The 14,247-nt window shown below is 41.1% G+C and overlaps 1 protein-coding gene across 1 annotated transcript in view; it reads left to right on the top strand.

Annotated features, from left to right (window-relative positions):
• The window catches only part of LOC126132772 (protein NPAT-like), an 86,856-nt gene that overhangs the window by 32,290 nt on the left and 40,319 nt on the right, over nucleotides 1-14,247 (top strand). The window contains exons 5-6 of the mRNA XM_049915182.1: nucleotides 4,817-4,988; nucleotides 8,335-8,428. Coding sequence (XP_049771139.1) covers nucleotides 4,817-4,988; nucleotides 8,335-8,428 — 266 coding nt within the window. The remainder of the gene's footprint in view (nucleotides 1-4,816; nucleotides 4,989-8,334; nucleotides 8,429-14,247) is intronic.

Raw genomic sequence — 14,247 nt, 5'->3', positions numbered from 1 at the left:
TATGTCCCCATATATCTTGCTGCCGTCTGCAGTAATATTAAGCCCTTGAACTTTTTGTAGTAGTTGTTTTAGGTCATGGTGTTGCACATAGTGAGTCAGGAGGAAAGGACACGCTTCTTTGAGAGGTGATGGAATTATAAATATACACCCTTTACTTAACCATATCCTACATACAAATGTTTGAGAATCACACACATCAGTCACATGTCCTCCTACATCAGCACTCATATGTGCATACAAACGAAGTGACATTAGACTACATAATGTCGTCTTTAGAGACCATTTCAATGCACACTTCACTTGTGCGTGATAGGTGATACAGTATATAACTGAAACATATCCTTGGCATTCGATCAGTTGCCATGGAGTTGTTTCTTGGTTATTCAGGTTACCTGATCTTACCATTTTAGATTACTGTTTGTGGGGTTGGCTTGAGAACAAAGTCTACAAGTGCAGAGTGACACAAAGAAGAAACTTCTCATTCATATTTTGTGTATGTTTGCTCAAGTGAAAGACTATACAAATGAGCTCAGATCAGCAACGCAGCAGCTATCTACAAAAGCTGCAAAAATGGATGGGAGTTGGGCTTTTTGGACATATTTTCTGAGGAAATGTTTACAGTTAAAAACTGTTAAGTCACAATGTTTCATTTGTCCCGCTCTCCATTGTTTTCATTAGTTTTCTCAGAAATGCTTAAGAACAGGACGTATGTTCTTTTGTTCACAATCACAAATAATATCACCCCTCAAAGCGTGTGCCTTTCCTCCTGGCTCATTCTGTATAAGTGCTTTTTACAATATTTCAAAAGATGACAAATATTGGTGATTACTAATTTTCAAAATATTTTGGATGAAAAGTATAGTAACCTTTGGCCGAGTAGTGTGCCAAGGATGTGATTGATATGCATGTGTTGCTATTTCAACTGTTTGTTTATTCAACATTAACTGACTCTGTACATGTTTAGAGGATGAAGGTCCACACAGGAGTACAACTGAAATGTCCTTCATGTAGTGGAAATACTGAGTCGCAGCCAGGCACAACAAAATACTGATGATGTGCCTTTTTGTTATGCCTGTCTTCGATTCAACATTTCCACTATATGGCAAGTAGCAATCTATCCTTTTCATAGTATTGTCATTATTCCATCTAAGATTTTCCATTGTTTGAAATGTCCTTCTATAACAATGTGTAGCAGAGGCTAACATGATGAAGCCCACGATCGTCAGTAATGATGGTGAGCTGAGGGAGCAGGCCTTCTGGAGTGGCTTTTGGAAAGCAGCAACTGTGATCCTGATGAGTGCCCCAAGTCCAGTGTAGTGGAGTCTTCCAGAGTGGCAGACATATGGCCAGTGGCTGTGATCCTGGCAAGGACCCGAAATGCCGTGTCTGATGGGTAGTGGCAGGGGCAGGCGTTGTGGTTCAAAGTGTAGGCTCAAGGGTGGCTGGTAGCCGATCTGGAGACTGGAGCATTTTAGATTACTGTTTGTGGGGTTGGCTTGAGAACAAAGTCTACAAGTGCAGAGTGACACAAAGAAGAAACTGGTGTGACCTAAGTACCCGTCAGCACATGTACAGTGTTACGTGGTCAAATTACTGTGTGGACACAAATATGTGCAGGCAACTGCAGCACTGTTTACCGTGACCTCCATGTCATGTAACAGCGTGGATTGCACCCCAGCCTGCAGGATGTTTGGCGGTAAATACCTCAGCTACGCTTCTTTTGACAAACAACTTGCAGGGGTCGGCCTGAGAAGCATATGCATGAGTATGGTGATGGAACATGCAAGGGCTTAGCCTTGCATATACTACATCCACCCCCCCTTGAGGGGATGGTGTACTCTTTCCAAGAAGGCAGGGTTACAAACAGGCATTGTAGGTGGTGACACGGAAGTCTGGGGCGGAGGCTGGGCTGGCAGCGAAGAGTCCATGGAGAGGCAACTCAGGCCCATAACAACACACAATGGGATCCGCAGAGCCACCAAGGAGGGTTTCTGGATGCAGGGACTGCCAAGGATGGTATTGTGGTGGTGTGGTTGAGGTGAGTACTGAGAACAGTGTCTAGAGGGATGACCATGGCAGATTTATGATGACTAAGGTGGAGGCTACATGATTGGCTGTGGCGGTGGTGGTGACAAATGTAGTGGTGACGACTGCCAGGAACAATAGCATAAGGGCCAGCCATGACAAAGCCAGTGAGTGAGTGAGTGAGTGTCGGCATTGACAGGGCTGGCAAAGACTAGAGGGCCATCTGTGGCAGGGCTGGTGATGACAAGCAGGTTGCCCACAACAAGGCCTGTGATGAAAGGCTTGGTGTATGATGGCGTCACCTGTTAGGTCTGGGTCGATACCAGAGGGGTGTCTGGTATAGAACACTGTGAACAATAAACATGGTGCCACTCGGCACGACAACATTGCAACAAATCTGACGGTAGTTGGCCTAGCATGCCACATGTATTAAAATGCCTAGATGCCATGTCTGAACACTGCAGAAAAAACTGGAGAATCTGAGAGAGCTGATCAATGCCCAGCAGCAGGTACCCAGTTGCCCGACCCTGGGAGTGATGGACTGGAGGCAATGAGAGCTCTGGTAAGTGAGAATAAACAATAAGTGGATGAGAACCTGAGTGTACACAGAAACAAGAGAGGCCCACAGACTGATGGCAGCAAGTGAGAGAATGCACATAGCAGCAACTCATAAACGGAGCACCTCAAGTATGCAGAAGAGAGATCATCACCAAGAAGTCACATCTACCAAGAAATGTGAACATGAACTGCAAAGTAACCCTTACCAAAACGGGTACAGGCCAACAATTGAACACAGGTACTGATCCAAGAATTGATCAGTCCACATCCAGTAAATGGGGGTACAAGTGCACTGTAGTAATGCAGGTACAGTCCTGACCTGTTACGCCATTGGACACGCTCACACTGTAATGGGATTTGAATATGTATTGGCACAATAGCCACAGAATGAGAAGTACGAGACAATTAGCACACAAATGGGATTGACGTGGTTGAAAAACAGGGAGACAGTTCAGAAAGAATGAAACCTGGTTCCAACAAAGCTAATAAAGATACATCAAGAAAGACTCAAACACATGTGGAAATGCAGTCTCGCTGTCCATACCCTGTGCAGGCGCCGCATCCACGGGAGGAGGACTGGCTGTAGCTGTATTGTGTGGGCAAAATGTGACATGGCTTTAGCAGCATCAGGCTCAACATGGCAGAGGGGAGGCAGTTGGGTGACAGACAAGACAACGAGCAGGTGCTGGAGTGGGCAGATCTTGAACAAGCACTGCAATAAAAATCCACACAAACTGTGAGTGTTGGATGTATCACAAAACCATATCTTCATTGCCTACAACAGTTATGGCAGACAGAGGAACAGCACTTTGACACAAAACTATTTCTTGGCCACCAACTATAGTAACCTTTGCCTAAGTGGTGTGCCAAGGGTGTGTTTGATAAGCACGCATTGCTGATGCAGCTGCTTGTTTATTGAACGTAAATGACTCAGTACAGCTTTAGAGGATGAATGTCCACACATGAGTACATCTGAAACGTCCTTCTATGTCCGTCAATAACAACGCATAGCGGAGGCAACTATGATAAGCCCACGATCGTCAGTAGTGACAATGAGCTGAGAGAGTTTGCCTTCCGAAGTGCCTATTGGATGGCAGCAGCTGTGATCCTGGCAAACAACTTGTATTCAATGTAGCAGGGCGTTCTGAAGCAGCTGACGTGTGGCCAGTGGCTGTGATACTGACAAAAGAAGACAGCATGTCTGATGGGTAGTGGCAGTGTCAGGTGTTGTGATCTGAAGTGTAGGTTTGAGGACTGCTGGTGATCGGTCTGGAGCCCAGAGCTGAAATGGCTGTCGAGAGGCTGAGTGGCGACCCAAGTACCCATCAGTGGAGGAATACACACGTGGTGTCACATGGACACATGACTGCATGTACACAAGTAGGTGCTTGCAACTGCAGCCTTGTTTATCATGACCTGAATGCCATGTATTGGTGCTGCTTGTGCCCCCAAGGTGCTGTGGTAGTTGCAGGGGGCCTGGTGGTTAACAGCTCAGTGACTGTGGACAAACAACTTGCAGGTGTTGTGCCCGGACTGCAAAACACAGGTGCAAGTATGGTGGTGGAATATGCAGGAGCCTAGCGATGCTTATACTACAACAATGAAACATCATATAGTGGAGAGATGCTGAGTTGCAGATAGACATAATTACATTCCATCCTGGATTTTCCATTGTTTGAAAAATGAAACATCTGTACCAGTGGGTGACCTTAAAAATATCATTGATCAATATTGATTAATTTAATTCATTCACTATGTTCTGTTGACTCTGCTGTGAAGGAGAATGTTTGAAAAATAAAACAGGAATGCCCTAATAAATCATATGTTTGTAACAGTTTTTCCTCATTATGAAAAGGATGGATTGCTACTCACTATGTAGTGGAGATGTTGGGTTGCAGACAGGCACAACAGAAAGTTTGCTAAACAAGTGAGCTTTTAGCGAAAAGACGTTCTTCCAAACTGGACAACACACACACACACACACACACACACACACACACACACACACACACACACACCAGCCACAGACAGTGATCATGTGCATGAGTTGTGCTTGCATTAGTGTGTGTGTGTGTGTGTGTGTGTGTGTGTGTGTGTGTGTGTGTGTGGGCGCGCGCTTTTTGTATATTTTTGACAAAAAACTCAAGATCAATCTCTTTATTTATATTTTTTCATAATTTTGTCATTTTTCCATCCTGGATTTTCCATTTTTAGTCATTTTGTTACCTTTCAGTAAGGAGGTCCAGCAACAACAGTGTGGAAGCAACACCTCTACATAGCCTACCTGGCCTGTCCCCGGCTGGCAATTGTTGGAACAGTTCAAGGGACCGAGCAGACAGCAATGATGATCAGGCTGATGCTCCTGGTTGTTCACCATCCAGTTGCTCTACACCAAGGAGGAAGGGGTAAGTAAATAAGATAGTTTAGCATTGAGATTTGTTCTGTTTAAAGAACCAACTGATGGTAGTACTTGACTTCTTACAGGCTTTTCAGCCATCTGTGTACTCCTTATGCTTTATTTCAATGTCCCTTTACCTTAGTTCTGAACTGGCAATATCTGAAGTAAAAAAGGTTTCAACTGACTATAGGCGATGTCTGAAGTAAAAAAGGTTACAACTGACTATAGGCATGCCTTTGCTCTTATGAGGCTTGAACACGTTGAGAGTGTGCTTTTTCACTGTTAATATCAAGAGGAGTAATTAAGTCATTTGACAACTGAACTCTCAAAGTTTGCTGCAGTGTTAATGTTATTCATGTAATATTTTTGATCTGTGTACTTATTATGGAAGCACAGTAAATAACAGCAGTACAAAAACTTCTCAAATGACATTTTTAGCATGGAAAAGGACAAACTTAATGAAGGCTGTTGTTCAGGTACCTCACAATTATATCTTTCTGTTTCTCTCTGGCACAGAAGGTTGGTAACCCATACATACAGAAACAAGAAAAGAGATACAAAATAAACACTTCATATAACAACAAACATTAGTTTTCCTACTACAAATCAGATGTGTTTCACACAGTTAGGTTCAAGAAAAACAAAGCACTAAAACAAGAAAACCAAAAGGTCTTGATGGAAATCAAACAATGGAAATTCCATTCCAGGATGGAATGTAATAATATTATGAAAAGAAAAGTTGCCACTCCCCCCCCCCCCCCCCCCCCCCTTTTATTAGCTCATCTTTTTAAGGCTACACTTGATTTGTTATTTATTGCAATGTTTGTATCATCGGCAAACAAAACAAATGTGGCATCTGGTAATGTTACTCATGAAAGGTCATTGATATACCCAAGAAAAAGTAAGGGCCCTAAGATGGAACCTTGTGGGACCCCACATGTAATTAGTTCCCAGTTGGATAATGCCTGATAGCTTAATACATGTCCCTTTCCTAATAACACCCTTTGTTTGCTGCCAGAGATATAAGATTTGTACCATTTTGCAGCATTTCCTGTTACACCATAACATTCTAATTTACTTATAAGGATATTGTGATTTACACAGTCAAATGCCTTTGACAGATCACAAAATATACCAGTTGCCTGCAATTTTTTGTCTAATGAATTAAGTACATTTTCAATGTAAGTGTAGATAGTCTTCTCAATATCAGAACCCTTTAGAAATCCGAACTGCGACTTTGACAGTACGTTATTTGTGTTAAGATGGTTATATAGCCGTTTGTACATTACCTTTTCTAAAATTTTTGAGAATGCTGGCAAAAGTGAAATTGGATGGAAATTTGATGCTATTTATCTCCCTTCTTGAAGAGCAGCTTAACTTCAGCATATTTCAACCATTCAGGAAATATCCCACTGATAAATGTCTGATTACACAGATAGCTTACTATGTTACCTAATGTTTTGTTACTATTTTTCCTAATATCAAACCACATGGGGAATTGGTGAGAGGCAAGTAGAATTCTGAAGCTGTTTCTGTATGTACTTACTATCTACAAATTTTTGTCAGATCACACTTTGTGTATCAACCAATGGAAACTCCAGTTCCTTTGCTGAAGAACGCTTTGGCTGAAAGCTATAATGTGTAACAGTCTTTTTGTTGTGTAAAAGCCTTTTTGTTGTGCATTGGGCCGACTTTATGCTAATATTGTCCGTACTTTGGTATGTTGTTGGTAGTGTGTGAGAACACCTCTGACAAGGAGAGATCCCCTTAATGGGACTGAGTTTTTGAAAACATCTGTACAGTGATGTTGGTCAACATCCCAGGTATCACACCCTTCATGCATTCTTCTTGGTGTCCCCTCATTTGCAAGTAATCGACAAAAAACATGCTTAATTTTGAAACTTCCTGGCAGATTAAAACAGTGTGCCAGACCGAGACTCGAACTCTGGACCTTTGCCTTTTGCGGGCAATTGCTCTACCAACTGAGCTACCCAAGCACAACTCACGCCCCGTCCTCACAGCTTTACTTCTGCCAGTACCTCGTCTCTCTAGTTTCCAAACTTTACAGAAGCTCTCCTGCGAATTTTTACTTGAGATTCTAGAGCCTTAAAGTTGGCAATAATAGATATAGAGGTATGGTAGCATAGTGGTTAGCATATGAGCTTGACACGCAGATGGTCGGGGTTCCAAATTCATAAAGTGATTCAAAATTTTTAGATCTTCATTGAAATGAATTTGATCATTACTTTTATTCAGTTAAATGATTTTACATGTAATTTTTTATGTTTCTAGCCCTCTGTCACATGTTTATCATCATATTAACTTTTACACTTACTCTAACTTTTTTCCTTTTTTTTTAATTTGGCTTATTTGTGCAAGTGATTTTAATGATTTTTGTATTAATTTCTGTTTAATTTCTTCTGTTTGATCGTCATATATTTTTGTCCATGTTGTATTCATTATTTCTGTTCCTCATTTTGCTAGAATATCTCCATTCTTTTGTCCATAGTGAACAAGAATTTGTTTGAAATGTTTGTATGATGATTACTATCCAAAAAAATACATCTTTTATTTAACAAGAAATGCATTTTTGGTGCCATAGCACAGTCAATATAAACAATTATTTCATATTTAATTTTTTAACTGATAAATTGGCATTTTCAACTATTTAAATATTGTAATAGGTAAATGAAAATAATTAAAATCACATGCACAAAGGTCCCTACTAGAAACAGAATGATTGAAAGAAAACATAAGAGCAAATAGAAACGTAAATTTGACAATTAAAATGATGCAACAATGGAACAAAAATTTATAAAAACTAAATTTAAACCAATTAATTGAATAAAAACAGTGCGCATCACACTCATATGCAACCACTATGCTACAATGCCATTATATCTAGTGCTGTCAGTTTTAAGCTCTAAAACATCATGCAAAATTACAAAATTTTGTTGTTGTTGATTATATGCAAACAAGGGTCCACCAGAGCAAATGGCTGCAGTATGAGATACATTGGACCCTAACCTTCATCATCGTATACAAAAAATCAATCCCACTTCTGAGGACCTCTCCTTGGGAGTAAAATTTTTGCTAATATCATAGTGCAACTTTTTGGTTAAAATGTGGTTGCGGGGATCGAATTAATGGAGAAGAGTCTTTGAACATTTTGCCATTGATGTTAACAAAGCAGTGTTGAAGACCTACAGTTAAGTTTCGTGGGTGTGTGTGTGTGTGTGTGTGTGTGTGTGTGTGTGTGTGTGTGTGTGTGTGTCTGAGTGCGAGTGCACTTGTTCTGTAGTTTAATTTTTTATTCAGAGAGTGCTGAGGTAAGGGTAAACTTATTTTTGCAGACCACCACCTAGGAAAAAGCTAAGTCCATCACTGAGTAAGCTGAAGAAGACACATTCAGAGGAAAATGATTCAAACGAAAGTGTCGATATTGCAGTAAGTATACGTCTGCAGTTTTACATCTGATCACATTTAAATCTTACACGACTGTAATGTGATGGTCGCACGCTTTCATTGTTCGTGATTCATGGAAATTATTCTGTTGCCACCTGCTCAATAAGGCGGTTCTTTGTAGGAAATGTTTGACTTTCCACTGCATGTAGTCACTTTGAGAAATATTTGCTGTGCAAACACCATGTGGTTAAGAAAAATTTTCCCCCTTTTAAATTCCTTGTCTTTTAAGCTAGTGTCCAAAAAAGAAACATAATACGACAATGGAAGTGTGTCGGAATGAGGTAAAGCTACAAGATTTGTCAAAAATATGAAACCTATAAGTCTGAAACCAGGGTGTATACGACCCGGAACATCCGGGAAAAACCCGGGAATTTTTTCATCCGGGAGGAAACCGGGAAAAACGCGGGAATTTATCGGAATTCCGGGAATTTTTCATTGTTTTAGCTTTCAGTTAAATTTTTGTAGTTTTTATTGCAGAATTGATTCTCCAGCAAAGAATGTTATTGTATCCTGCTACTGGAGAATGATAATGCAGCAATAAAATATAAATGAGAGGGAAAAAAATAAAATTTTTGTGGCAAAGGAAATGTGCAATTTACAACAACAAAACACTGAGCACGCACAAGCATCTGCAAATACTGTAGCAAGAATATGTCAAAGGCCGTAGGGCGCAGACTGTAATTCTTCGTAACAATAAACTGCTTGCGATGAGCATGACGTCACAACTGTTCACATTAAGGTTCGTTTGACCAGTTGCCAACGGTCTGTTGCGCATGCGCATTTGACTCGCTTATAAGCAATACCTTCTCGCGCGCCTGCTCCACGAAATGGCGCTTAAAGTTCAACGCTGCGAAGAGTCAGGCTGTCATCTTCAGCAGAAAGAGGCTGCCACCGGACCTACGGCCGGTCACGATCATGGGGGGCCCCATCCCATGGTTGAGGACCGGCAAATACCTCGGGGTGACGTTGGACAGGCACCTGACGTGGCTGCCACACGTCCGAGGCGTCAGAGGTCGGGCCGTGGGGCGCCTTCGTGCGCTTTACCCACTGCTCAACCCTTCATCGACACTTCCTCCACGCCACGGCCTCACCATGTATCTGTCCCTTGTCCGGCCGGTACTGGAATACACGGCCGTGGTGTGGGGTAACGCGGCAGCGACGCACATTGCGACGCTCCAACGCGTGCAAGCTACCCGACGAGGCTGCTCCATGGGGAAGGTGGCATCCCTTTCCTGCGGGATCGCTTCCGGCAAATCGCGAGAGTGTTCTACAGCAATGCAGAACACTCTGGCAGCCGCCTGATTCGTGGTCTGGGCCGCCAGGTCCACCTACTGCGAGAGTAATCTTCTCTTCCAGCCCAATGTCGAAACGAAGGCCATCACATGAACGACGTCCAGTGAGGACAGCTCAACCCGTTAGGTCCCACTGCACCCCAAAGAGGTCACCGCAGGAATAGCAGCTCCGCTGCTTAAACTGCCCCCACACCTGGCATATGTAGCCAGCGTTTTAGAGCGAGAGCGAGAGCTTCCCGCTACTTGAAGTTTGGCTGTTACCTGTATCGGTAGTAGCAGCAAGCAGCCAGATGCAAACGAGAAAATTTTTCTCGCGCACCCTAGCTGCCAGATTCGCGCTTGCACAGAGTTGTCTTAGATGTAGTGGGGAGGGGGCTAGTCTCCACGTGACCCGTTTTTACGTTAAGTGATTTCGCTGCTTCTCTTCGTGTACAGCTCCCACGTCAAATGAAAACAAAACGGATTTCTGTGGCCAGGAGCTATCAAGTGAATTAAAATACATTCATATAATTACGGAGGGCAAAAAATATTATTAATTTCAGTTTTCCTATTTTATTTTGTTTCCAAGTTAGTAGCAGTCAAGCATTAATCGCCTTGTAGAACAATGAAGTTATTTTTGCAAGTTTGCTAAAGAAATTTGGCTTTATTAATCTTTCCGCTGAGGCAACCATTTTATTTGAAACTAAGAGTTTCATTCTACAGTATTGGCTAGTTCCAACTGTTCGATGAATTTCAAGTGCACGTTATCATAGTCTGCCATGTATGGCATTACGCCGTAATAAAGAACCAAAAATGAGATCGTAGAGTACTGGTACTCCAAGAAAATTTACATCCCAAAAACAACACTGAAAAGCTTAATATTAGATGGGACCTACTTCATTGTGAATCTGGAAATAGCCAATTTGCGCTTCAAGGCGAATTATGTATTTTAGTATGGTTTACGAAATTCCGATGCTCTTTGGAGTATCCTGTGATGCCCTGTTTCTTTTATTGTGTAATGTAAGCTCTCTTAGTGCTTTATACACACGAACATGCGGGCCTCCTACACCACTGTAGTTGCAGACGCACAATAATGCCTGTTTCCTGGCAACTGGTAAATCGAACCTATTTCTAACAGTCTCCGGATAGTATTGCGAGCGGTAGTTAGAAAAGCTTTACTTTCAAAGTAAATTTCTTTTTACTCAAGATGAATTATGTTACGTGTGAGAAAGTGGGATGGATTTCTAAATCACAGAGCGTTCGAAACTGAACTTTTTGAGGACCAGCCACTTACAAGAATTTCGAGCCGAGACATTTATGTCATAATTTTAAATTTACTAGTACATTTGTGTGATGTATCTTAAAGTATAACACACACAAAAAAGATCAATATTAGATGTGAAAGCTTAGCTTCTGTTGTAGAGTGTTAGAGACCAACATTATATGTGAAAGCTTAGCTTTTCTTGTAGATATACGGTACTGTGTACATTAATGTAAACCGTTAACTTTTCCTCTTGTGTGTTCGCACGTAACCAGTGATCTTGCTATTGGCTGACTATAACACGTGTCCTATGCTCTGAATAGCTGCTGTCATCGGCTGGCGAGATCTCGTGGCTTGAGATACGATTCGCTTACAAAAGGACATCGCAACCTCGGTTTCAATGCTCCGGAAACTAACGCGCTGTGTTTGGTGCAATTAGAATTTATACTTTCGTAATACAAAAATATGCAGCGTATATGTTGCTGAAAATCAAAGGTCTTTCCAAAACTTCTCTCCTTTTAAGTTTTACAGTTCCGAGAGAAAATCTACGGAAGATCTACTGTCACTTCGCACAGAAAAAGTGTATTTCCACCCGGGAAAAAGCATATTTTTTAAACGGGATATCCGGGAGAAATCCGGGAATAATCCGGGAATTTTTTTTCCTTGTCCCCGTATACACCCTGGAAACAAAAGGTATGTATTAAAAAAAGTGGGTAGGGAAATCTCATCCATAGCAAAATTGTTAATATGGGATATGGTTACATTTGGTTGCCATACATGCTTGGCAGTAATCTAAATCTTCTTTAAGAGTTAGTGTAAGAGTTCTATAGGCAGTGGACCTCCAGAATCTATTCTGGATATGTTCTGTTGGCCTTATTGCTGATGCTTTTTTGTGGATATTATCATCTGCAATAAATTCATCTGTTAGAATATGCCAAAGGGGTAAGAAATATCATCTGTGAAGATGATGCTTGGTTGGATTGGGCCAACTACTTCGTTGCAAGGTCACTCACATGATTGCAAGACCACATTTCTTTAACTTTGAATTTTAAACATATTTCCTTAACCACCAATAAAGATGTAAAGCTGCCTATGAGTACCCATCAGCATATCATCCCCCTGTGATAGGCCTCCACCATTGTTCATTTTTTCAGTCATTCAGTGTGTTATATGCATCCCTTCAGGAAGGAAAACCTTCAAATGGGTCATGATATATGTTTACAAAAGACAAGAAAATCATGGAAACATAATCTGTATATTGTATTAATAATAAACTATTATTGTAGTTCTTGTGATCTGACATCTTCCCAGCATATTTATAACTTGTAGAATTTTCCGGTGTACTTGTAGAATTCTCAGGTGTCTGACCAGGTCATGTTGTGAATTCTGTCGTGTTCAGCCGGGTTATATGGTAACTATTCCACAGCATTTCAGTAAACAGACTTGAGACTTGTGTCTTCAGGTGATCCCTGGTGCCTATCATCAGGGACACTTGTAGGTGGAAACGAGTGCCAGAAATACAAGCATTCTTCAAACTGTAATTCTTAATGATGTTCATGCTTATTCAAGTTAAATTTAAACCCAAGTTTGTTAGAGAGCTGCTGTTTTGAAAAAAAGCTACTGCTTCTTCAGTTACACTGAATAGTAAGTAACTGCTGTATATCTCATATTGGAAGCGTAATATTTACTATTCAAAGAAAATAGTTGCCTATATTTGTAAATATTGATTTCTATTTGCAGTATATAACCAGCTAAATGGCAGGTTTACACTATTACTTGCCGTGTAATTAGCCAGAAGTTTCAGTACTTTATTCTAGATATTCAGATAATGTGTAGAAAGAGTGACTCAGGAGGAGGCTTTTAATTTTTTTTTCCGAACTGAGTGGGATTCCCAATCTCTATGTTAAATGGAAAATTTGAGATAACTTTCTCCAGACTCTTTTCTGAGCCCTAAACCAGGAGGCAAAGTCTACATGAAAATTATTTTGTGTTTTGCCTTTTAATTATGTAGATCACAGTCTGCTGAAATTGATTTTTATTATTAAAAGCAAAAACTGTTAAGTAGTAAATGCATTGGGAAGTGAGTAAGAATTCCAGTATTCTGAAAAAGGTTGGAGCAAGGTGTACAGTTGTGTATATGGTAAGCCCAATTGGAAATGACACCTTTGTGTATAAGGGTTGTATGTAATCCCAGTGAGTGAATGTGTTTGTTGAGAGAGGGTAGGTTGGTATTCCCAATTGCACAAGCAGAGTTAATAGCTTCACAGCAAGTTCCTCATTTCTGGAGAATTGTTTCCACAGTTAGTTGCATGGCAGATTTTTCCTGATCAGCACAAGGAGCGGTTATCCAATGTTTTCGTGTAGGAGGGGAGCAAGCTTCACAAATTTATCACAAGATGAAAGAGTTGTATGGAGTGCTGTGTCTTGCATGGTGCACAATATATTCCGGTGGATCAGTGCTAAGAGTGGGATGTGTAAACATCGATGACATGCCACACCATGGGGTGGCACACTTTGTCACCACCATTGCTGTGATTTTGGCTGTGGAGGAGCTCATACGCACGATTCGTCAGATTGCCACATGTGACACCACTGTTGTACTTCTGATAAGCGAAGGAACTGTGCATCACATGATCCACAAGAAGCTTCGTTATGGCAGAGTTCATGCAAAGTGGGTGCCCAAGTATCTTTCAGACTATGGGAATGATTGTTTACCTGACCCATGTGTTGGCTTTCATTGCTCACATTGTGAGATGCAATGAAATGTGGTGTCACGGTTTTGACCCTGCCACGAAACGGATGACATGGGATGGAGGCATCCTGGCTCCCCTGAAAGTAAGTAAGTAAGTAAGAAAGAAAGGAGGAGGAGGATGATACTGGTAAACTGGATCCATCAGCAACCCAGGAGTTTCTACACTGAAGCCATTAACTCTCTTCCTTTGCACTGATATCGATGTATCAATGTCAGTGGCAATTATGTGCAGTTGTACTGTTCCACGTGAACTGTTGTTATAATATTTTTATTAAAATTTCTTTACTTATAACTGTAGTGTCCATTTCATTTGGGCGCACCTTATACATTCCGCGATATTCTTGCTGTTCACTTCTGCTAAATAAACATTTCATTACTTTATGTGCATTGCCCCAGAAGATATCTCCATAAGACAGCAAAGAGTGAAACTATGCAAAATAAGCCAACATTCTTGTTGTTAGATCAACACAATGCAAAGCTCTTCTAGGGTCTGAACATGCTGATTGGATCTTTTTGA

This window comes from Schistocerca cancellata, chromosome 1 (genome assembly GCF_023864275.1).
Source record: "Schistocerca cancellata isolate TAMUIC-IGC-003103 chromosome 1, iqSchCanc2.1, whole genome shotgun sequence".
Taxonomy (NCBI): domain Eukaryota; kingdom Metazoa; phylum Arthropoda; class Insecta; order Orthoptera; family Acrididae; genus Schistocerca; species Schistocerca cancellata.
This window is presented reverse-complemented; position numbering and strand designations above follow the sequence as displayed.